Here is a 26424-nt window from a genome sequence, read left to right on the forward strand (position 1 = left end):
TTGGGAATGGCTGCTGATCTTTGAGAGAGCTCATTCAGACCTGCAGAATGGAAAATCACTGGGTGCTGAACTGTAACATGGCAACCAGGACTGATCCAGCATTCGAGATTTCTGACAGTGCTGCCTGTTAAGGTCAGTACATGTGTAGTGCCTTTCTATGTCAAAAGATCTTCAAAATGCTTCATTCCATTAATTGCTTCCTTCAAATTGCATTCAAAGTCGCTTTGTTGATAAATAAAACGTGTAAGTGTTAGTGCAGTATCTACTGTTTTCTAACATCTGTGCTGCTCATTGGAAGCAAATTCCCAGAAGAGTTCTTAAATAGGCATTGGACTGTAATTAGTATATGCCTGCTTTAAGTGGCTGTGTGTCATGCCTCAAAACTGGCCTCAACCAATTTAGCCAGTCCACGTGATAATATATATTTGGCACAGACTGTCCCACTCCTAAATTTGTCAGTGTTGTGCCTCTTTATTTAGTTAGTAAATGCTGCATGTCAATTTCTAATTCCATAAGTCCAAAATTAGTTGCAAATTAAATACAATTGGATTTTTGAAATATTCCATTTCACTTCTGTTTTATCACACTTTTTACAGAAGTGCTACACAATGGTAGCCAGTTTATTTTTGATACGTTAGCTAAGTGGCTATTTTTTTACAGGAACATTAGCTGTCTTTTTCTGCATTAGAGGAGAGGGAATATAGTCAGGTTGGATCCTGACCTAAGTTATTGTTCACACATAAACACGCATATACAGACACACAATCTGCACACATTTACACCTCACACACACATTTGTACACGTACCATCTATCACTTTACACAAACACACACCACATTACATACATATGTATGTACACATTGTATGCATACACATTGTATTACACACATATACACAGCACACATACATATCCATATACACGTACCATGTGAAATATGCACACGTTTTCATTTTTCAGAAGGAATTATTGGACAGTAAAGGTCAGAGCCCATCTAACTCTTCACTTTCCCAGGAAGAATACACAGCCTGACCTGATTTAAACAAGTTGTCATGGTTTTTGATTTTGATTTGATTTGATTTGATTTATTTTTGTCACATATACTGAGATACAGTGAAAAGTTCTGAGTTGAATTCTAGCAAGACAAATCATGCCTTACATAAGTACATCAGGGTGAACAGAGTGCAGAATATAGTGTTACAGCTACAGAGAAAGATCAACTCTAATACATGAAAGATCCGTGCAGAAGTCTGATAAGAGTGGGGAAAAAGCTGTACTTAAATCTGTTGGTGCATGGTTTCAAACTTTTGTATCTTGCACTGTAGAGAGGGACCAATAAAATCCAGGTTTTGTCTCTTTAGTGGTTTGACCTGATAACACCAAAAGAATCACGGATGTTATTTTGTGAGTTTGATAAGTGTCTTGAGTAGGATGCTCCGTCATCAATAATTCTGTTCAAATAACATGCCAGTTGACTAATTACAAATAAATAGCATAAGGTAGAAGTAAATATTAATTTTAAAACATATCAATTGGACTGTTTCTGATAATTCCACTGCAAGCCATAGTTTCCACAATCTGTAGTCAGCTGAAGAGTCAGGTGTCTGAATTAGGTAATTTTAAAAACATTTTTGATATTATTGCCTCTGCTAGAATTCATCATTTCCCTCCCAATTTTCTTAGCTTTCTTCCAGCTTTTCTAAGGCCTACTGAGGCTCATGCCTACATCTACACTGTCTTGGCCTAGATGCTGGAAGATGTGAAGGGTCAGCCCGAAGTAACTCTGACAATTTCTTTGCGTTTTGATGTCCAGTTGACCATGGCTGAGCTTATCAGTGGCCATGACTGGTTGCTAGGCATGTCAAAGCTGACTAGAATGTAATACCTGGGGTTGTAAATCCTGGACAAGGATTTCCTGACTAGTTGATTGTTTCAAAGGAAATAAGCAGTGTCAGAACTCTCGCATGGAAGCAACATGAGTCTCCAATCAGTTCTCCAATGGGTAGGAGAGTCTCTTGTTGCCAATATTCAATCAAGCCCAATAATTTTTTTAGGGGCAATGAAATGTTAGCTTGAAAGATCCGTGCAAATATGACACAGTTTACCAAGTGGTGAGTAACCCAAAAAATATTTGTGCACTGTTGGTTTGGATATACAGTCGACTAATGACAGCATCAGCCAACTGTGCGTCAAGTACTCTAAATGACTGGAAAACAGTATATTCTGTATTGACGTTGGTCCTTTTCTTAAAGAGAATATTCAATGTCACTGATTTATCAATACTGACATAGGAGATCTGTTTCAGAGTTAATCTGTTGAGGACTGCAGCATGCCCTTCATATTCCAGGAGAAGATCATTATGTTGGTTCCAGGGCATGCCATTGTAAAGTCACAGAGCACAATATTTGTGTTCACCTAATCCTTGCCAGGCGATTGTTCAGAGTGACAGGTGATTCACATTTCGATACTGCTTTATCACGTCTCTTCAAACAATCATAAAGTGCCCTGTGGAATCACTTTGAAGTGATGATTTAATCAGTTCGTGATCAGCAGATTCCTGCAAACATTAAGTGATAAAATGACCCGTTAGTCTTTTTGTTTCGATTAAAGAGGAAATTTATATTAAAAAATGATCATCATGTTCCTGAAACATAGGAGCTCGCAAATAAGTCTCAGTTTAATTTCCAAGCTACTACTCTGAAATGTCAGTCTCGATTAATTTAGCAACTGCTACATTGGGAATTGAGGTCATCAGCTTGAACTCAGACAGAAGAGTGCAACAAACTGAGCCAAGGTGACAACTGGAAGGAGCTTATCAAAGTAGTGGTGCTTCCAAAACCTGAGGTAAAAATCAGCATTTGGTTCACCTCTGGGTGCTCATAACACAAGAGATCACATGAGCACAGTCCAACCTAAGAACCCGGAGAAGAAATCTGTTATCACAGCAGTTCAAATTGTAATGAGTACAGGGATGTTAATGGAATTCACAAAATGGGTTCAATTCTTCAGACATTGGAAAAGACATTTAGCTGACTGCTTTGGACCTGAAATAGAGCATTTGAAAGTCTGGTGGTGACCTTGTGCCTAGTTGCTCACCTGAATCATCTGTTAGGCAGTACATTAAAAAGGCACCCAGTGTTTGCAGAGGAGATCATTTCGATCTGTAAATTGGGGTGCTGTACTTATTCCAGGAACTTGTTGCTGTTTTCCAGGAGAAGTAGGTGAGGTATGTTTAAATGCCTGGCCCTAGGAGAAAGTGAGGACTGCAGATGCTGGAGCGCCAGAATTGAAAAGAAGGGCTTATGCCCATAATGTCGACTCTCTCCAGCTCCTCGGATGCTGCCTGAACTGCTGTGCTTTTCCAGCGCCACGCTTTTTGACTCCAAGTGCCAGTCCCATCATTCCAGGTGCTGGGAGTGACCTAACCAACAGTCTTTAAAGGAGGGAGGATGGGAAATACACCAGTAAAAAGATTTCACATTATTTAAATTCTTAGATTACTTTAAAATTCATTATTGGGGTTTGAACATGGGTGGAAGAGCAGCATACTAAGTGTACAATCGCCGTTAAATTGAAATTTGCATTTTCCAAGATGGTTTCTCAGTTGAGCAGTGAATGGTTTCCCTGATTAAAAGTCATCATCCCAAATAGTCTCCATACTTTTCTCAAATTGAAGGCGAATGGTGAGGTCACTGGGACCGTAATCCAGAGACATGTGGGAATGCTGGATTTTAAAATGAAATAATAAATCTGAAATATAAAGTTGCTCAAAGTAAAGATGACAGTTGATTATTGTAAAAGTTCATCTGGTTCACCGATGCAAATTGTGGAAGGAAATCTGCCAAGATCTGGTCTAGAAGTGATTCCATAAACACAGCAGTGCGGTTGACTCTTAACTGCCCTTATCAATGGCAAGCCATCCATTCAAGATCAATCAGAGGTGGACAATAAATGCTGACCCCGTCAGTGATGTCCACATGCAATGCAATGAATAAACAAGTTGTCTGTGCTATACATTTACAGTGTCCTCTGTCATAATCTCAGACTTATTTATTTAAAATAACTTTGCATTTGACTCATTATTTCTGATAATTTCTGACTTTGATGTGTGCAAACTTTGATTTTAGTTTCATCTTTTTCAGCGAGTGGTACCTGAATGGAAACTATCTGGTAATCATGGCATCTATCACGGTCGTTTTGCCTCTAGCATTAATGAAGCAACTCGGTTAGTATTCTTCTGTAAAATAATCTTGTGTGCTTAATATCTCTGTGAAATGGTGTAACGAGATCAGCTTTCACTGTTATTGTGTAATCCGTCACATTGAGGTACTGGATAGTGAAAGAATGGGAACAAATTGTCCACTAAGGGTGATTTACATAGTTTGCTGCAGATATGGATTTATTCCAGATGCTAGAAATCTGAAATAAGAACAGAAAATGCTGGAAATACTCAGCAGATCTGGTGAAAAGTCTTTGACCTGAAATATTGAGCTGGAGTTTCGTAGCGGGCTTTGAAAATGCAAGTCAGGTCACTTTCCATGTTCAGAAATACAGACTTATCACAGCTTCTTATACTAACCATATTTCTATCTCCCAGAGATGTGGGTGGATGAAGTTAGAGTTTTCCGAGTCTCAAGAAGGTGTTGAAGGAGCTACAGTGCCATGGCCCATCCATGTCCTTTCATAGTCTAACCATACAACATCGCCCCCATTGGCCCCAAGATCAATAGTTCTCAACCTTTTGAAACTTAACCAAGCATTCATAATAACCACAGCTATCAAAACAAATCAACAGTATGGTCCACTGAAACTGAAATTGCAGATCTCATTCAAGGTACAATAGTGTTCCTTACCCTTTCAATGCAGATTGCATGTCAACAAATTAAGTGTGGTATCTGCTTAAAGTTTTTTATATACAATATCATAATTGGAATCATGACAAGAGAGCTTCCCAGTACATGACCTCCAATTTTGAATGAGCCGGGATCCAGAACTGAAAGAGTTTAAACAAAATCAGAACAAAATCCACAATCTCCTTCAGACCCCAGGATTTGATAGAGTCTATAGCACACAACCAGAGCACACAGACTTAACAGTACATGCCAGTGTTTATGCTACAAGTGAGTCACTTCCCACATTTCTTGATTGAAGTTGATCAACACAATCCTCTATTCTCTTCTTCCTCATGCACACATGTGCATTTACCAATTTGTTGCAATGGTACACCAAAACGTTCTGCAAGCCTCCACCAGTCAGTCACACCCTGAGGATCATTTTAAAACACAAGGGGAAAATGAAATTCGCTGCACTGGCTGCTGAAGTACTTGAGTCTAATTTGAAAAAAATGAATTCATAGCCACGGGAGGTGTAATTACATCGGAATGTCTGTCAAATTGAATGCTCGTTAATTATTGATGTACTATAGAAATTTGAAAGATTGGAGATGATTCAACTTAAATTCCTAATAATGAGATGGAGCAAAGAATTAGGTCACAGTTATTTTCAGTAATCCTTCATGGTTTTCTGAGCCTTTTATTGAGTAATTTTCCAAAATCAGGCACTGTTTTGTCATCTGAATGAGGGGAGAAGATTCAACAAGAAGTGACTGCAATTAGACAGTCTGTGGTCAGCAGTTTGTAAGTGAAAAACAGAGAACCAAGGGTTACTGAGAAGGGTACAAGTGTGCAAAACATCTTTTCAGCCAATGAATGGATTCAGATGAATAAAATTCCCCAATAAAATTCTCATTTTAACTATATCAGAGGGAGTTCTATTGAATATTTTTGGACCACTTGAAAAGTTAATGTTTTTTATGCATCTTTTAATTTAGGCTACCTGGGATATACCAGTGGTTTCTCCTTGAGCTGCATGGTTTTCTTTTTAATTGTGGTAAGTATGCTAACATCAGTAGCTTGGTAATAGAGCTAAGCTCCTTCTGTAGAGGATAAATGATGAAAAGACAGTGCATTTCGCACAGTTGTATTCTACAAACAATGGTAACCTGAAAACATACCGGAGGTTCAGAGGTTTGGAACAGGTTTTGGGCATTTCTGATTGCTAACTCAACTCCATTTGTTGCCTTTGATGTATATTCTATAGATACCCATTAAAAAAATATATTGATCATAATCTCAAAAACCTCTGCAGCTGCAAGTTATTGTTAAAATATAAAATGAGAGTTTTTGGCACATTTATTGTCTTGTATCAGCTGTGGTTCAGTTGGAAGTGCTTATACCTCTGAGTTACAAGGTTTCAAGTTCAAGTCCCACTCGAGATTGAAATCAAGGCTGACACACCAGTACAATCTGAAAGGGGTACAGCACTTGCAGAGATGCTGTCTTTCAAGTCCCATCTGTTTGCTTGTGTGATTATAAATATTCCATTATACTACTTCAAACTAAAACAGGGGAGTTATCCATTGTGGCCTGGTCAATATTATCTCTCGATCGATATACAAAAAAAAGCATATTATCATGTTTCTGTCTCTGGGCATTTTCTGTGTACAAATTGCAAAGGTAATCTAATTTCCAAAGTACTTCAATAACCATAAAGCGCATTGAAATGGCCAAGAATTACGCACATGCTATATAAATGCAAGTCTTTTTTAATGTTATAAATTTATAACGTTATATAATGTGATAAATCCAGCAATGCTGGAATGTTTAATGTCTTCAAGCATTTGCAACCATTCCAGTAAACTGAAAGTCAAACACAGAACTCTGATGGTGCCTCAATTTGCAAGAGTGTAACTCAAGCAATTTGCATAAAGATTGCAGTTGAAGCCACAGAGGAGCAGAGAGATTAGTTTCACTGATCAAGGGGAAAATATTGGCTGGTTCAGAGCAAATCTGTCTTCCATTTTTGGATGCTGAGTAGAGGTTTATGGTTGATATCTAGTGGAGAGTTTTAATTATTTCCTGATAGGGTTGGCATTGTTGTGCCAAATTCTTCCCTCAAATATTTTAGTGAATTACTCAAATACATAAGCTTATCTTAATCAGAGTCACTTCTCTTAAAATGCATTTGAAAAATTCAATACAAGTGTGCTAAGAGTTTGTACATTAATATGGCCAAAAGTAATTTTGATCTTTATGTGGCTGTTTCAGGTGATCTACAAGAAGTTCCAGATTTCCTGCTCATTTAATAACATCCATGCAAATAGTTCCCTTCTGGACAATGTCAACTATGGCAATATTACCAGCTACAACAATAGTGATGTTCACAAAGTCGCTGAGGAACAGTGCACCTCTCAGCTGTTTACCATGAACTCTCAGGTAACTTAACAGCAGGATCCAGTGGAAAATACTTTGAGGTTGTGATCTAGCTCTGACTCTAAGGAGGCCGCCATCTTCCATATTATCATTCCAAGGAAGTGGGGCTGGGATGGAGGGAAGCAAGTGATGAGGCTAAACAAATACTTGCTTCCATTTACTAGGACATCAGTCCAGCTATAGTCATGGCTGTCAGACTTTAACCACCCCTCACCTCCCCACAAACACACCCCATCCATGCTGCTTCTCATTGCTCCCATTTCCCCTCCATACATCAGCATTCACTCTGGACATACCTCAGGAATCATGTCAGAGAGTCATACAGCATGGAAACAGATCCTTCAATCCAACTAGTCCAAGCCAACCATATTCCTAAACTAAACTAGTCCGAATTGTCTGCATTTGGCTCATATATCTCCAAACTTCTCCTACTCATGTCCTTGTCCAAATGTCTTTTAAATGCTGTAACTCTACCTGCAGCCATCATTTCCACTGACAGTTTATTCCACACTCGAACCACTCTCTGTGCAAAGAAGTTGCCTCTCATGTTCTTTTTAAATCTTTCTCCTCTCACCTGAAAAATGTGCTCCCTAGTTTAGAACTCCCCCACCCTAGGAAAAGACCCTTATATTCACCTTTTATGCCAGTCATGATTTTATAAACCTCCATATGGTCACCCCTATATCTCCAGTGGAAAACATCCCAGCCTATCACTTAAACCTTCCATTCCTGGCAACATCCTGGTAAATCTTTTCTGAACCCTCTCCAGTTTAACAACATTCCTCCTATAGCAGGTTTTCAAAAAGAAAATCCATTCACAGGATGTTGGCTAGTGGCTAATCATTTATTGGCCCAGAGGACAGTTAAGAGTCAACCACATGGGTTGGAGTCACATGTAGACCAGACCAGATGAGGATGACAGATTACCTTCCCTGAAGGGCATTGGTGAATCAGATGGGTTTTTTTTCCCTGACAATCGACACTGGTTTCATGGTCCTCATTAGACTATTAATTCAAGATTTTTAATTGAGTCCAAATTCTACTATATGCCATGGCAGGATTCAAACTTGGATCCCCAGATCATTACTAGGGTCTCTGGATTAATAACCTAGTGATAATACCACTAGCCCATGGTGTCCCGCACTGCAGAAGAAATCGTTTCAATGGGCATGAAAAATGGTTAAACTGTCACTCAGCCACACAACATGCTAAAAACAAAACTCAACCGTTGGAAGCTAAATTCCCTCAAGCAGTTATTTAGTCATAAAAATAAGCAAACATTTCTTTATGAATCAAATCAAAGATAGGCAACCCTTTAATAACCTCTGAACTCAAACAAACTGTGCATATAATTCTTTACTGAGCTAAGCAGTTGAACTGCTTTGAAGATCAGCCAAGCATTTGAAATATTCAGCTGTCATTACAGCTTCAGGCAATTGAAGTCCCTTTAAAATGAAGGTACAGATGTTTTGTTTTTCCATTTCAAAGCAAATGACCTGCCAGCCAAAGAATTCCAGGAGCAGGTGGCTGTTCCTTATTTATCCCCTCTTAGAGTTACGTTTACCTTCCCTTTGTGACCCCTCTGAGAAGCCATGAACTACATCGCTAATCAGAGAGGCCCAATTCAATCAAAATTGCATGATGGAGCGGGAGCAGTTTGCATTGGCCAACCTGTGATGGAACTAGCAAGGTCTGGAATGTTGTCTGCAGGCTAGCTGCTTGTAAACTTTTATTATGCACTGGCAAAAATGACTAGAAACAGGAATAAGAATAAAAGTCTGAGAATCACTTCCACCTGTCATTTGTAAAAGCCCAGTTCAATAGACAATAGGTGCAGGAGTAGGCCATTCGGCCCTTCGAGCCAGCACCACCATTCATTATGATCATGACTGATCATCCACAATCAGTATCCTGTTCCTGCCTTATCCCCAACTAGACAATAGACAGTGAAAATCTGGGCCTCTGAATTTGTAATCCAAAGCATTGAAGTACGAGACATTCCAGAATTTTACTTTTGAACATATTTGAAGTCCTTGCTGATAGAAAACCTTCTTACTTATTAGGGCTTTTGCCTTTAAACTACATGCTACGGGATCTCCCATTGTACAGTTTGCAGCAAAGTAGAGAACACAATGTTTAATATCATAATTCCTCAATTGAACTATCTCTTCAATTGAGGAATAATAACGAAGCTGGAGCCTATAGGGTTGGATCTAATGTTGCAAGTATCTATCTCCCATTTTCATGGTTTGGTTTAAATAAATTCAAAGTTTTATCTCTCTCATTTGCAGACTGCATATACCATTCCCATCTTGGCTTTTGCCTTTGTCTGTCATCCAGAGGTATTGCCCATCTACACAGAGCTGAAAAAGTATGTATGCATGGGATTTTCAATTGGTGTAATGGATGCAATTGCTCGAGAGCTGAGCTACCAACAGGGGTGCACTTTGAGTTCTGTCATTATTGAAAATTTTATGATCCGTCTCTTTTTCCATTGTCTGTAAATGATGTCTCAATGTTAGTTCTGCACATCCATTGTAGCAGAGATAGATAGATTCTTGACTAACAATTGAAGTCTAATTGTATAGAAGGTAACGAGGAATGTGCTTATGAAATCAGCCACATGTTTATCAAGGGCTGAATGGCCCCTTTAGCTCCTAATTCATGTGGCCACATGCCCAATGTGGGATTTCCTCAGGGTTATTTAGAATTCATTCATGTGATGTGGATGTTGCTGGCATTAGTTGCCTTCTATAATTTCCCAGAATGCAGTTAACATTTTACTACACATTATGGAATCACCTAGGCGAAAGTGGGTACTGCAGATGCTGGAGATTAGAGTCAAGATTAGACTAGTGCTGGAAAAGCATAGCAGGTCAGGCAGCATCTGAGGAGCAGGAAAATTGACATTTCAGGCAAAAGCCCTTCATCAGGAATCAGATACTGCCTGACCTGCTGTGCTTTTCCAGCACTATACTAATCTAGATGGAATCACTTGTAGACCAGGTAAAGATGGAAGAGTTCTTCTCTAATTGAGCATTAGCAAACCACATGGGCTTTATACAACAATCAACTAACTTTTCCTTTCATTGCAAACTTTATTATATACCATGGTAGGATTTGAACCCATTTCCCCATAACATTAGCCTGAGTTTTGGATTAATTAGTCCAGTGACATTACCGCTATGCCAACACGGCTCCAATGTTGGGAACTCTGCCCACATGTGAGGAGATTTTGCAGGCGTAGCAATGTCAGGTTGGGGCTTTTCCAATGTACGTTTGTCAACAAGCAATTCTCCCACTCCACTAAATTAAGTGAGGAGAGAGTCATAGGCAAATGGAATGCCCTGGTTCGGAATTGTCATGGGGAGTGAACCTTACCTGCAGATGAGCAGAAGAATCTTAAAGATTGAGCTGGATAAAGATCTTTAGGGGATGAGGAACATAAAGAATGGTGGTATCCAGCAGACAAGAAGCCTTTGTCTGTCATCTGGATATATTGCCAGAGGAAGGAGAAACTAAGTGACAGCTTAAAGTTAGGGGGCTGGAAAGAAAGAGAGATTCTAAAGCTTCCTTTTTCCTAAGAATTCTAATAGAAAATGGGCAAAAAAAAGAGGCACTTAAAAGGAGGGAGGAGCAGGAAAAGAAACAAGGTTCTATTTTCAAACCTACTTTGGAAGAGTGAAAGTAAAATTAATCAATTTTCAAAGAAAATGAGAGATAGGAGAAAAGATTAATACTACGGACCTGATCTTATTGGTGTGTGAATAATGCATTTGAGTGATGCATTAAAATTGCATTTATATATCACTCCCATTTTTTGATATCTCCATCAAACGATACTGGGGTAAAAAGGTTTACTTCTCATGGTTTCTTTAAAGTATAGTGGTTTTGGGCAAGGCAGTGGGGAGCTAAGGTGCTAATCAGCTTACCCTGATGTCAGCTTCCCATAGACTGTAAACAAACAATATTTTGGTATGTCACAGCATTTTAACGAGTAATCTGTACTCGCAATATTGCAAGTCCTCTTTTTTGAACTGTAAATCACAAGATATAAATGACAATTACTGGGATATATGTCGACGATGAAGATCTGTTAAGGTAGAATTCTGTGCAGACTGTCATGTTTTTGAAGAGAAAGCTGGATTTCACCAACATTGGGTGGCACAGTGTCTCAGTGGTCAGCACTGCTGCCTCACAGCGCCAGGGACCTGGGGTCAATCCCAGTTTCAGGCAACTGTCTGTGTAGAGTTTGTGCATTCTCCCTGTTTCCTGTGGGTGCCCTGGTTTCCTTCCATGGTCCAAAAATGTGTAAATTAAGTGGATTGGCTGTACTAAATTGCCCATAGTGTCCAGGCTAGGTGGACGAAGGGAAATGCAGGGTTACTGAGATGGTGTTGCGGGGGTGAATCTGAGTGGGATACTCCTTGGCTGGTTGATGGGCTGAATGACCTGGTTCCACACTGTAGGAATTATATAATGAAATATTTGGAAATGCAGTAGTGGGAATTAGAAATCATTTCCTTAATCAAGGGAGACCATCCATACAAGTTGAACAACATGGCGGGTTCTTTATTTTGTATCATTATGTGAAGATGGGTTGCAGTGTTGGCATTGAGTCAGTTTGGATCTAATTGCTTATTGTCTATTTATATCAATAAGCAATTAGATTTTATATTTATATATTGTGAAGCCTTGTAGCTTATCCCAAATATGTCTCCAATTGATGGCTTATTTGGAGAGATGAAAGGCACAAATATCTGATTCCGATCACCCTGGGGATCCTTAGTTACATCTCCAGTCTATATAATTGTGAGCAAACATATGTCAGTGTGAATCAACTCTCAGGAAAATAAAATGTTCAGAGCATTTATAGCTGAACATAAAAAAGCTATCTTCAGTAGACCTAAACGTCGATTTTGCCTGTCCTCGGATGCTGCCTGAATTGCTGTGCTCTTCCAGCACCAAATTTCCAGAATTGTAATTTCCAATGTCTAGTGAGGGGATATGTGGAATTTTGTTCTTTAATGAGAATTCCAACAGCTTTTTGGTGTTTTATGTCTGACAAGTAAAACTTGTATTTCAGCCCCTCCAAGAAAAAAATGCAGCATGTGTCGAACATCTCCATTCTGGTCATGTACCTCATGTATTTTCTCGCTGCACTGTTTGGATACTTGACGTTTTATGGTGAGTTTAAAAATGTGCACTTTTGCTCAATTATATTGCACATTTGTACAAAAGTACATAGTAATTATACAAGATATTAGTGTGAACTCAATTACAATAAAGAAGCCTTATTGATGGTTTTCTCATCATCCTTTCCTGTTTACCCAGACTTGGGTCTCTTGATAACATATCAATTTGCAATATTTGTTGCACATTATACATAACATGAATGGTAGGTGCTTTTCCCTAGTGGAGGGGATTTCAAGACCAGGGGCATATTTTTAAGGTGAGAGGAGAAAGATTTTAAAAAGGACATGAGAGACAACTCTTTTACACAGAGACTGGTTCGTGTGTGGAATGAACTTCCCAAAGAAGTAGATGTGGGTACAGTTAGAAGACATTTGGGTAAGTACATGAATACGAAGGGCTTGGAGAGATGTGGGCCAAGCGCAGGCAGGTGGGACTAACTAAATTTGGGATTATGGTCAACATAACCTGTTCGGACCAAAGGGTCTATTTCCATGATGTATGACCCTGTGACCTCTATTTAAACTGATCTTCTCATAAATACCCTGATTAAAATTAGATACAATATTAACAGCGTTCTTACCAGCATTTTACAGATTTCCACCACAGCCTTTTTGGATTTTGTTGCATCTGTACCTTGCTTTTAAGAGAATTCACCGTGTGCTGTGGTATACAATATTGCAGCTTCACCTGATAGTTAGTCTGTTCACACACACGCACGCATGCTCACACACCCAAATGGTTTGCTGTAATATTTGGTTTATGACTTATCATGTGTTTTACTATTTTAAGTAAACTAGCCTACTGAGTTAATCAATCCCTGACAGCGATCGATTATTAGACCATCATCTTTAAAAAACAGATTTGTATTCCACTGATCTTTTGCATTTTCACTGTCAATATTGGGAACCATGTGAATTCCTCAGTATTTAATTATGTATTCCTTGTGTATTTGCATTTGCTATTTTTAAAGTAAACTTAAATTTGAAAAAAACATGTTTAATATGACATGATATTAAGACAATGGCCTAGGTTCTGTGAACTCTATATCACGTCCCTTACATAAGAATTTTCCTATTTCCCTCAGAAATGTTTCTGGACTCACCAGCTTCCTGTTTTACAGATCTTTCTTTATCCCACAGCCCTTTTATTTCAGCACTGGCCCCTTGGTGGTTCAGACTATCAATGACTCCAGAAGACTAAATGTAGTTCACCAAAGCTCTGTGTGTGATTTTGAGTCAGGGACAAGGAGATAGACATAGCAGTTTCTGTGTTCCTCTTCAACAAATCCACCATGCAGTACCTGACTATTCATTTTAGCAGTCAGGTTATGTTAGCATAGGTTCATAAGGAATGAGGAACTGTAGCAACGAGGTGAGAAATTTTGCACTTGTATTCCTAACACATTTTGACATCCAAACCAGTAGCTAAATAGAGGCATACAAAATGATATCTCCTGCCAAAATAATTTATTTTAGCAGCATAAGACATGTTGAAATTTGAGACCATTGACAATTCAAGTCTGAGCATTTCACAAGACTGGCTTGTCATCTTGTGCAAAGGGATTTGTTCCAATCTCAGTGCATTTATCAACTATATTCATCTCCATCGGATTTGAGATCCCAGTGAAACCTTTACCTTTTCATTTCTACATATTTGAGGTTCATTCCCAAAAAGTGGGTGGCACGGTGGCACAGTGGTTAGCACTGCTGCCTCACAGCGCCAGAGACCTGGGTACATTTCCCGCCTCAGGCGACTGTGTGGAGTTTGCACGTTCTCCCCGTGTCTGTGTGGGTTTCCTCCGGGTGCTCCGGTTTCCTCCCACAGTCCAAAGATGTGCAGGTAAGGTGAATTGGCCATGCTAAATTGCCAGTAGTGCTAGGTAAGGGGTGAATGTAGGGGTATGGGTGGGTTGCGCTTCGGCGGGTCGGTGTGGACTTGTTGGGCTGAAGGGCCTGTTTCCACACTGTAATGTAATATAATGTAAAGTGTGGTTGTGTCCTGTACTGCTAGACTCTTATTCTGTCACCTGATCATGGTGTGCACAGAATCATACAGTATGGAAAAGGCCCTTCAGCCCATTGAGTCTGTACATTGCTATCTACACTAGTTCCACATTCCCACACCAGACCCATAACCTTGAATGTTACATTTTAAAGGTTTCCTGCCTCAGCTACCCTCTTAGATGGTGCATTCCAGACCCCCATCACCCTCTGGATGAAAGACCTTTTCCTCAATTTCCCTCTTAAATCTCCTGCCTTTCACTTTAAAATTGTGGCCTCTTGTTGACTCTTCAACAAAGGAGAATAGCTGTTTCTATTCACTCTATCCATGCCCCTCATAATCTTATACATCTCTATCAGGTCTCTCCGCCTCAACATCTCTGCTCCAAAGAAAACATCCTGAGCTTTTCCAGTATCTCCTCCATTCCAAGCAACTTCCTGGTAAATTTCCTCTGCTTCCCCCTCCAGTGCAATCACATCCTTCCTACAGTGCAATGACCAGAATTGCATGCAGTACTCCAGCTGTAGCCTAACCAAAGTTCTGTACGGCTCCAATATGACCTCATTGTTCTCATAACCCATGCCATGACTGATAAAGGCAAGCATTCCATAGGCCTTTCTAACAGTTCTGGTCGCCACATTACCAAAAGGATGTGGATGCTTTGGAGAAGGTGCAGAGGAGGTTCACCAGGATGTTGCCTGGTATGGAGGGTGCTAACTGAGGAGAGGCTGCGTAAATTAGAAGTATTTTTATTGGAAAGAAAAAGTTTGGGGGGACCTGATTGAGGCCAACACAATCATGAGAGGTATAGGCAGGGTGCATAGCAAGAAACTTTTTCCCAGAGTAGGGGACTCAATTACTAAGGGTCACGAGTTCAAAGTGTGAGGGGAAAGGTTTAGGGGAGATGTATGTGGAAATTTCTTTATGCAGAGGGTGGTGGGTGCCTGGAATGCATTGCCAGCAGAGGTGGTGGGGCGGGAACGATAACATCATTTAAGATGTATCGAGACAGATCCATAAATGGGCAGGGAGCAAAGGGATACAGATCCTTGGAAAATAGGCAGCAGGTTTAGATAGAGGAACCTGATCGGCACAGGCTTGGAGGGCCGAAAGGCCTGTTCCTGTGCTGTAGTGTTCTATGTTCTACCCTGTTAACCTGTCCTGTCACCTTCAAGGATTTATGAACAAGCACCCACAAGGGATCCTCAATTAACCGTGAACATCAGGGTAGTCATCTACCAATGGAGGTACCAATCTCTTGCCCATTCTGAAGAGCTCTGAGTTCTGAAAAAAATCATATCAAACTTGAAATGTTAACTCTGTTTCTCTCTCCACTGATTCTACCTGACCAAGGTTTCTCAAACATCTTCTACATTTGTTTCAGATTTCCAGCATCTACAGTACTTTTATTTTCTTTCTCCTTCTTGCCTTATTTTGATTCTAACTCTATGGCAGTTGAATTCTGTGCCCTCTCACTTGCACTGGGTTTTAGTTAGATGGTTGTTTATTACCTGCTAACTCATTGCATTAAATTTGCTGATTTCTGCTAGTTCTTGACAACCAAATGAACCAGCAAATGGGGATGAGACATTTTGGCTTAAAAAGGTACTAAGAAAATAATTAGGTCTTTTCTGTGGGTCAGTTTAAGAATCACATTGAGTGTAACTATGAAAATTCGATTACCAACAGCATCTTACTCTCCCAGCTACTGGAGAACTCATAAGAATGTATAGAAAGTTTGGGAATAAATATTAATATGGGAAAATGGTTAAGTTTGACAGTGAAGCTGTACCATTTAATATTTTGAGTTGGTACCTGAAATAATTCCAAACCGGGCAGGATCTGCAACCAAGTCACCCTTTATTTACACATGAACAGTCCTTGATTTTAGTATTGCCTCACACAGAGTCAACTTCCAGAGAGTCAGCATCTCTGACACTCCTTTTATATCTGTCAGCCAGGGCTTCCTAATTGAACCAGGTTAACAGCCCCAATCAGGGAACTCATATTCCAGTTGGCTGATCTCTTCCCAGTCACTACAGTTCCAAACTTGATATTACAAAAGTGCATAATCTTTTAATGCTTGCTTCACGCATGTCATTTACACAGTGCCAGTTGTGGCCGATTTGGTAGCATCTTGCCTCTGGTTCAGGGTCACACTTCAGCGATTTGAACGCCTGATTCAACCTGAGGCTTCCATCAAGGGAGCACCACCCTGTGCATTAAGTCCAGTCTTAAAGATGCAATATCACACTGAGGCCTTGCATCCCTATAGCTGGGGAAAGGCAATTATAGTACAATTAGGCAAGATTTAGGATGCATAGGATGGGGAAGGAAACTGCAGGGATGGGCACAATTGAAATGTGGAGCTTCTTCAAGGAACAGCTACTGCATGTCCTTGGTAAGTATGTACCTGTCAGGCGGGGAGGAAGTGGTCGAGAGAGGGAACCGTGGTTTACTAAAGAAGTTGAAGCTCTTGTTAAGAGGAAGAAAGAGGCTTATGTAAAAATGAGACGTGAAGGCTCAGTTAGGGCATTTGAGTGTTACAAGTTAGCCGGGACGGACCTAAAGAGAGAGCTAAGAAGAGCCAGGAGGAAATGAGAAGTCTTTGGCAGGTAGGATCAAGGAAAACCCTAAAGCCTTCTGTAGGTATGCCAGGAGTAAAAGAATGATGAGAGTAAGATTAGGGCCTGTCAAGGACAGTAATGGGAAGTTGTTTGTGGAGTCCAAAGAGATAGGAGAGATGCTAAGTGAATATTTTTCGTCAGTATTCACACAGGAAAAAGACAATGTTGTCAAGGAGAATACTGAGATGCAGGCTAAACTAGATGGGATTGTGGTTCATAAGGAGAAGGTGTTAGCAATTCTAGAAAATGTGAAAGTAGTTAAGTCCCCTCAGCCGGATGGGATTTATCTTAGGATTCTCTGGGAAGCTAGGGAGGAGATTGCAGAGCCTTTGGCTTTGATCTTTATGTCGTCATTGTCTACAGGAATCATGCCAGAAGACTGGACGATAGCAAATGTTGTTCCCTTGTTCAAGAAGGGGAGTAGAGACAATTCTGGTAACTATAGACCAGTGAGCCTTACTTTGGTTGTGGGTAAAGTATTTGAAAAAGTTATAAGAGATAGAATTTATAAGCATCCAGAAAGGAATAATTTGATTAGGGATAGTCAGCACAGTTTTGTGAAGGGTAGGTCATGCCTCACAAACATTATTCAGTTCTTTGAGAAGATAACCAACCAGGTGGATGAGGGTAAAGTGGTTGATGTGGTGTATATGGATTTCAGTAAAGTGTTTGATAAGATTCCCCATGGTAGGCTATTGCAGAAAATACAGAGGCATGGGATTGAGTGTGATTGAGGGCATTTGGATCAGAAATTGGCTAGCTGTGAGAAGACACAGGGTGGTGGTTTATGGGAAATGTTCAACCTGAAGTTCAGTTACTAGTGGTGTGCTGCAAGGATCTGTTTTGCATCCACTGTTGTTTGCCATTTTTTATAAATGACCCGGACGAGGACGTAGAAGGCTGGGTTAGTGAATTTGCAGATGACATTAAAGTTGGTGGAGTTGTGGATAGTGCAGGTTGAGTTTAATAGCTCCTCATTGAGGTTAATAGTTCCTTTTTCCAGGTTACAAACAGACATAGATAAGCTGCAGAGCTGGGCTAAGAGGTGCCAAATGGAGTTTAATGTGAAAAAGTGTGAGGTGATTCACTTTGAAAGGAGTAACAGGAATATAGAGTACTGGGCTAAGATTCTTGGTAGTGTAGATGAGCAGAGAGATCTCAGTATCCATGTGCATAGATCCCTGAAGATGCAATATCACACTGAAGATGCAATATCGCCACCAGATTGATTGGGTTGTTAAGAAGGCGTACAGTGTGTTAGCTTTTATGGGTAGATGGATTGAGTTTCGGAGCCATAAGACCATGCTGCAGTTGCACAAAATTCTGGTGCGGCTGCACTTGGAGTATTGTGTACTGTTCTGGTCGCTGCATTATAGGAAGGACATTATAGGAAGGATATGGAAGCATTGGAAAGGATGCAGAGGAAATTTACCAGGATGTTGCCTGATATGGAAGGAAGGTCTTATGAGGAAAGGCTGAGGAATTGAGGCTCTTTTTGTTAGAGGGAAGGTTAAGAGGTGACCTAATAGAGACATTCAAGATGATTAGATAGGTTGGACATTTAGAGCCTTTTTCCTTGGATGGTGATGGCTAGCATGAGAGGATATAGCTTTAAATTGAGGGGTGATAGATATAGGACAGATGTCAGAGGTACTCTCTTTATTCAGAGAGTAGTAAGGGAGTGGAATGCTTGCCTACAACAGTAGTTGACTCGCCAACTTTAAGGCCATATAAATGATCATTGGATAAATATATGGATAATAATGGAATAGTGTAGGTTAGATAGGCTTCAGATTGGTTTCACAGGTCGGCACAACATCGTGGTCTGCACTGTTTTGTTCTATGTTCGGAGGTGACATTAAAAAAAACTGTGGACAAAGTGCTGTAAAATGGGATTTGACTGAGTGGCTTGTTTTGTGAATGGCACAGACTGATGGGCCAAATGGCCTTTTTCTGTGCCATAAACTTTCTTTGATTCTAAGGACAGGCTTGTTCTCCCAAACATCATGAAAGTAGTTGTGGAGAAGAGTTGTTTTAACTTGAAATGTTACTCTGGCTCTCCCTTCACAGATTCTGCCAGACTTGTTCAGTCTTACCGGGATTTTTTGATTTTGTTTAACATTTGCTTTTATTTTACTAAAATAGACAATCTGTTTATGGGACCTTGTTATGTACAAATTAGTATTTCCTACATCACTGTGGTATCTTATTGGCTGTAACGCTCTTACTGATGTAAAAAAACCCCAAAATAAATGCAACTTTATTTTTCCTGCATTTATCTGCTTTATTAAAGGCTGCTGAGCACATTAACAAAGAAGACCAAAGGCACTCTTCCTATTAACATTGATATGATGTTCATAATCAGAGATTTCTATTCCTATCATCTACAGTTGATGTGATATTCCCTTTCTTCATTGCAGACAGAGTTGAGCCAGAGATGCTGCATACATACAGTAAGATTGACCCTTTCGATACACTAATTTTGTGTGTCCGTGTGGCTGTGCTGATTGCGGTAACCCTCACTGTACCCATCGTACTCTTTCCGGTAAGTGTAAGCATCAGTACGTGTGCTGCAAATCGTACTTTTACCTGGTCAGAATTGGGCATTCTTTTTACTAACAGTCTACATTGTGAAATATATGGCTTAGGTATTGAACACAGCAGTTTTTCTTTCTCACTCATAGTTATTTCCTTTTTAACATTCCTTTCATACTCACCATTTTATTTCCTACTTGAAGGTTTCTCTTGCAATGTTTTTTCTCTTTTCTCATTGAGGTTAATAACTCCTTTTTCCAGTCTTGATACAGCACAGAATTCAAAAAGCAAGAATCATGCACCTCAGCCAAGTAACAACATTCTCCTTACTTGTTGATATCAAAAGCAAGTGTAATGCTAGCAGAAGTGCGTAATCCTAATTAGTGGATTACTGGGATTTTCAACTTTGATGTACGAAAATATCAAAGTAGCTTAAAACCAAGAAAATCACTATTTATGACACTATATTAAGGATAATGATAATCCCAGGTGATCCATATTATTCCTTGTTCAAGACTTCTCTTAAACCCCAAATCTTTGATCAAGCGTTTGGCTGTTGGCCCTAAAAGCATCTAATGTGACTTGTTGTTGAGTCTTGCTTCATAATGCTGCTGTGAAGTATTTTGAGAAGTTTTATTATGCTAATGTTACTGGAGAAGTACAAGTTGTTATTGTTGGCCTGCAGTTTATTGCAAAGGTATTATAATTTACTCTGGGGATATATACCATTGAGGACCAATTTAAGTTGGTGAATAGCAAAGCAAACATTTCCATATAAAGGTAGAAATGATTGCCATTGATGTTATCTGAAAATTATTAAGTGCACTGAATCCAAATTCCTAATTTTTAACATATTTTGAAAATGACCATAACAAAAGTAGTCAGCTCAAGAGTATCAACAGGTATTACTCGTGTTATTCAGAGGGAAGGCATCTATAAAAACCTCTTGCCTAGCACATCCTACACAAAATTCCAGTTCCACCCTCACTGGTTGACATTCCTGGTGTCCAGTGATCCACTCAGTTATATAAACAAATAGTTCCAGAAGAAGGACCAGCGTTACTTGTCTTTTTCTGCCTGCATTCTGAATAGAAAGCAAATAAGAGCGCAAGAAATAGGAGGAGGAATAGGCCATCTGGCTCACAGAGCCTGCTCTGCCATTCAATAAAATCATGGCTCATCTTCTCATGGATTCAGCTCCACTTACCCACCCCCTCACTATAATCCTTAATTTCTTTACTGTTCAAACCTCTATTTATCTTTGCCTTAAAAGCAGTCAGAAAAGCTGGAGATGAGCTTTCAATGTGGCATTGCCAGAATTGCCTAAATCCTCAAGAGTAATTCTGTTTTAAAGTGAAACATCTTTAAAAAATATATTGCCAACAATATCTTCAACCATAGCTCATCGCAGGTAAGTACTTAAGTCACAGGTTGGCGAGGCTGTGTAAGATAATGTCCTACTTCCACACTGTAAGGATTATATGATAAGATGGAATGGAAGCTGGTACTTGGGCTGGGAGTTTGGTTTTCACTGGAATTTTGCAGAAATCTTATGCATCATCGTTGATGTTTGCAGTATTTCATTTTGGGAACCCTTAAACATGAGAACATCATTCTCTCCATGCTATTTTCTCTGCTCTGTAAACCACACAGACACATGAGAAATTCTTGACATAAGACTATAATGCAGCACAATTGTACTTATTGTATAAGACCTTCCCCATCTATCCGCTCCATCGCAACCCCGACCTATCACCTTCTCCCTCACCTTCATCTATCTATTGCTTTCTCAGTTATCTTCCTCCCAACACCACCCCTCCTCCCGTTTATCTCTCAGCACCCCCCGGCCCACAAGCCTCATTCCTGATGAAGGGCTAATGGCCGAAACATTGGTTCTCCTGCTCCTCGGATGCGGCCTTGCCTGCTGTGCTTTTTCAGCACCACACTCTCGACTGTGGAAGACAAAGCAAACCAAATGTCAGGTTTTATTTCTTGAAGGCTGGAACTGTCAGATTCTGCACCATCTGTGCTGAAACTTAGTTAGACCAGACTTAATTCTGATTGCCATTTTGTAAGAAGTACATTGAGGCACGGTGGCACAGTGGTTAGCACTGCTGCCTCACAGCGCCAGAGACCCGGGTTCAATTCCCGCCTCAGGCGACTGACTGTGTGGAGTTTGCACGTTCTCCCCGTGTCTGCGTGGGTTTCCTCCGGGTGCTCCGGTTTCCTCCCACCATCCAAAGATGTGCAGCGTCAGGTGAATTGGCCATACTAAATTGCCTGTAGTGTTAGGTAAGGGGTAAATGTAGGGGTAGGGGTGGGTTTCGCTTCGGCGGGTCGGTGTGGACTTGTTGGGCCGAAGGGCCTGTTTCCACACTGTAATCTAAACTAATCTAAATCTAAATCTAAAAAGTGTCCAGAGATGGTTCACAAGGTACTGGAAATGTGTGGAATGGTTTTAACAGGCTGCATCTGATTTCACTTGAAGAAAGACAGCCAAAAATTACTCATTAGAGGTCTTTTAAACGAAGAATGATTTTGATAGAGTCAATAAAGAGAGAATGTTTCCTCTTATGAGGAAGAGCATAACTAGAGACCATTAATGTCAAATAGATACCAAAAGATTGAATGGGAAATACAGAAGAGGGTTGTTTCCACAAAGTGTGATAGTAGATTTAGGTGAAAATAGGGGAGGACGCTGGAGTGGAGGCTAGCCCAAACATGAACTGATGGGCCAAATGGTCTGTTTCTGTGTACATATCCAATGCAAGTCAAGAAGTTACACTTGTTTAAAGTAATAGTGTTAACTTGCCAAATCAATGTGAAAGTGTCTTTATCACGTTAGTGAGTACAATTGTGCTGCTTTATCATCTTGCATCAAGAATTTCTCATGTGTCTGTTTGGTTTATAGAGCAGAGAAAATAGCAGGGAGAGAACAATGTCCTCATGTTTAAGGGATCCCAAAATGAAATACTGTACTGCAAACATCAACAATGATGCACAAGATTCCTGCAAAATTCCAGCTAAAACCAAACTCCCAGCCCAAGTGTCAGTTTAAGTTCCATTCCATCTTATCATAGAATCCCTACAGTGTGGAAATTGAACATTTGGCTCATTGAGTCCACACCACCCCCTCAAACCAGACACTCCCTCCAGGCTATCCCTGTAACCCTGCATTTCCCATGACTAATCCACCTAGTGTACACATCCCTGGACACTATTGGCAATTTAGCATGGCCAGTCCATCTAACCTACACATCTTTGGACTGTGGGAGGAAACTGAAGCACTTGGAGGAAACCCAAGCAGACATGGGGAAAAAGTGCAAACTCCACACAGACAGTCGCCCAAGGCTAGAATCAAACCCATGAGGCAATTGTCATTGCTACAACTCTTTGCAGCCAGAGATGCAAATTGAGCATAGACTGGTGCGTAAATTTTGAGGATTGCCTAAGAGGTTTTGAAATGTCTGTGGTTCCTTTCGGTTTTTGTTGTTGATGCCAGGAAAATCCAGGCTCCCTGAGAATTGGTTACGCCAGGAAGCCCATTCCACAATGAAGCCAAGTGGGAAAAGGTTTAACTGGTTTTGTGTTCCTTGTTGTCATTCTCCATATTATTTTGGCATACAATCTAGAACAAAGTCCATAGAATTTGTTTTATTGTCAACCCATTGAAATATTTATTGTTTAAAGTTCAGGAATATGAAATTAGTGCCAGCATAGTTTTGAAAAAGTTCACAATTTAGTCCTGCAAATTAATATCCTTGTAGATGTTGGGACTCCAATGGGGACTGTACTCCACTATTGCCCTAAACTGTTGTTAATAAATTTGTGACATTTGTGCATTGGGATAAACTTATGCAGCATAGACAACACTTTAAAAAATTCTGTTATCACATTTACCTTAAAGCAGAGGCTATGTTGCTACTGGATTAGCATCAGAGAAACCATTTTTACCATGTTGATAGATACAATCCTAATAGATAGAAAGGAGAATTGCATTGAGGTTGATTGGCTTGGACTCTTTAATGGTCATGGAGAACACAGTAGTCTTCAATATTCCATTATCCCAACAGCTGAGGGATATGACCAACTGAGGCAGAAATGGAGGTATATTTCTGGTGCTTTTTTAAAAATCTTTTCTGTAATTTTTCTTGCTCATAGGTCCGCCGTGCTATCCAGCAAATGCTGTTCCAGACCAAACCCTTCAGCTGGCTCAGACACATTGTCATTGCTGTCTGCCTTCTTACTTTGATCAACCTACTGGTTATCTTTGCACCAAACATACTTGACATCTTTGGAATAATTGGTAAGTGAGAGGCAGCTACTTGGAATAGCTGAGCGATGGAGAAGTACGATGCTGTGATAATATCAAACATTTGGGAAGATGGTCTAATCAAAGACACCCTATAACATTCCTGACTAACACAGTCCCTTCCATTTATAAACCATGTAAACACTACTAGAGTAATTTTTGTTCTATAATGTATATGCATTTCTGCTTTCTTGCTTATGGAGACCCGATATGTTGCGTGGGAATAATTATATCCCTATTGACTCATTGTTTGTCTGAGGTCTTTAAGAACAACAGAAGAGCTTCCCATCAAATAAAAAATACACTTTACTGAATCTGGTTGTGAGTGAAGCAATGCAAAGGCAGGAACGATAGCACAGTAGCTAATAAAGCCTCAAATGCCTTGCTATAAAATGTATAGGAGCTCACAGTTTTGTACCTGTGATGCGCTGAGTGCTATAACAGAAGTCCAGTCTGTGAGATGGTTGACTGAGCAGGGAATGTGAGCCAAAGGAGAGTTGGCCCGGACGCTTATACTTCAGATTGTCACTGTCCTAGGAGATCAAACTGCTTCGTGTACTCGGTTGACCTGATGTCAGGCCTTTCTTTCAGGGGAAGCGGTGAAAACTTTGTTGCTGTTGAGGTGCTCTGTCAATTCTAGGGATAACTGTCTCCTTCTCTCCCTAACTTCAGGGTTAGATATTTGGGTGAGGTTGTCTGAGTAGTAGCACACTGCCCTGAGTCAATGAATTGTGGATTAAAACTCCCAGGCTGACCCTTTGGTGCAGCACTGAGGGTGTGCTGTCTTTGAGGTGAGACACCAAACTAAAGCCCATTTTGCCTGTTAGGTAGACATAGAAAATCTCATAAGATACTAACTTAAAGATGTGCATGACAGTACTTTGGCCAACACCTACCTGCCGACCTGATGTTGTTTGTGGGATCTTTCTATGTGCACATTGGTTGCCTACAAAATTACTCCATTAGGCAAAAGTGAGGACTGCAGATGCTGGAGATCAGAGTGGTGCTGGAAAAACACAGCAGGTCAGGCAGTATCTGAAGAGCAGGAAAATTGACGTTTCGGGCAAAAGCCCTTCATCAGCCCTTTCCCTGATGTGCTTTTCTTGCACCACTCTAATCTTGACTACAAAGTTATTCCATTTCCTAAATATACTTCAAAATTGATTCATTGGTTGGAAAGCACTTCGGAATGTCCTGAGGTTGTGAAAGGTGTTGGACTGAAATGGTACACAACATCAGCTCAACACCACTCTAGGATGCATATTTAGAGATCGCCAGCAATGTCCACTTGCTATAAATAATAAACATTGGTTAGTTTCTCGAGGCATTCTGACCATATATTGACCTGACCATCCCTCACCCTGGTACCAACAGCTTGTGGCCTGTTTATGTCTCATCTCAAGGTCTCCTACCTTCCTTCAAATGTATTAATGAATTGAATTAACTTTATTGTCACATACTCAGATGACCTTAGACACAAGATACCTAGGTACAAATTCTTCAGAACAAGTTCTTAGGAAAAGAATTAAAAGAATAGAGGAATGAAAAACCTGGCATTACAGATCTTAGGAATAAATTAGAAAATAGAGGAATATAAAGTTCAGAACAACAGTCCTTCAATCCAGTCCACGCTGGCACCTAGCCTCTCGCCCGTACCTGGCCACGACTCCAAACCATTTAGATGATAAAGACATGTATATTGGGGGAGGGGGAGGAGGAACAAATGATGCATGACTTTCACTTTAACCAAAAGCCTTACACAGAGTCACAGAGCCATACAGTACAGAAACAGACCCTTCGGTCCAACCAGTCCATGCCGAACATAATCACAAACTAAACTAGTCTCACTTGCCTGCTCCTGGCCCATATCCCTCCACAACTTTCCTATTCATGTACTTATCCAAATGTCATTTAAATGTTGTAATTGTACCTACTACATAAATTCATTTCAACAACTTGCAAGTCTCCTTCTATATTACTGCAATGAGCTATGTCTTCCCACCACAGCCTTATTGTGTAGTTATGAAAAAGTCATTCCAGATTCAAAATGTCAACTCTATTTGTTTCTCTGCAGAAATACTGCCAGAGTTTCTCCAACATTCTCTGTTTTTGTTTCAGATTTCCAGCATCTGCAGTATTTTACTTTTGCTCATTACATGGTATCTCTTTATAACAATGCTTGTTGAAATTGGCCTGGGTCTTCCCTACAGAAGAACTATATTTGTCATGACTGGATTGCATGCCAGCTTCTAAAACCACACGTTAGAGAATATATTTCAATTCACATCCAGAAAGGAAACACTTCAATGTTTGGCACACCCTCACATTTTGGTCTGAAGCAGCTGAGGATTTCTGGAGTCTTTGAGCTATAGGGAGAGGCTGAATAGGCTGGGGCTATTTTGCCTGGAGGGTCAGAGGCTGAGGGACGACCTCTATAGAGGTTTATAAAATCATGAGAGGCATGGATAGGGTAAATAGTCAAG

The 26424-nt window shown here is 40.2% G+C and overlaps 1 protein-coding gene across 1 annotated transcript in view; it reads left to right on the plus strand.

The window, feature by feature from the left end:
* Nucleotides 1–26424, plus strand: part of LOC122558863 (sodium-coupled neutral amino acid transporter 3) — a 137671-nt gene that overhangs the window by 88162 nt on the left and 23085 nt on the right. Inside the window, exons 8-14 of the mRNA XM_043707722.2 lie at nt 4142–4224; nt 5830–5888; nt 7106–7273; nt 9562–9641; nt 12357–12457; nt 19515–19639; nt 23791–23935. Coding sequence (XP_043563657.2) covers nt 4142–4224; nt 5830–5888; nt 7106–7273; nt 9562–9641; nt 12357–12457; nt 19515–19639; nt 23791–23935 — 761 coding nt within the window. The remainder of the gene's footprint in view (nt 1–4141; nt 4225–5829; nt 5889–7105; nt 7274–9561; nt 9642–12356; nt 12458–19514; nt 19640–23790; nt 23936–26424) is intronic.

Source organism: Chiloscyllium plagiosum, unplaced genomic scaffold (assembly GCF_037043375.1).
Source record: "Chiloscyllium plagiosum isolate Xiang-an unplaced genomic scaffold, Cpla_swu_hap1 HiC_scaffold_14, whole genome shotgun sequence".
In the NCBI taxonomy this organism is placed as follows: domain Eukaryota; kingdom Metazoa; phylum Chordata; class Chondrichthyes; order Orectolobiformes; family Hemiscylliidae; genus Chiloscyllium; species Chiloscyllium plagiosum.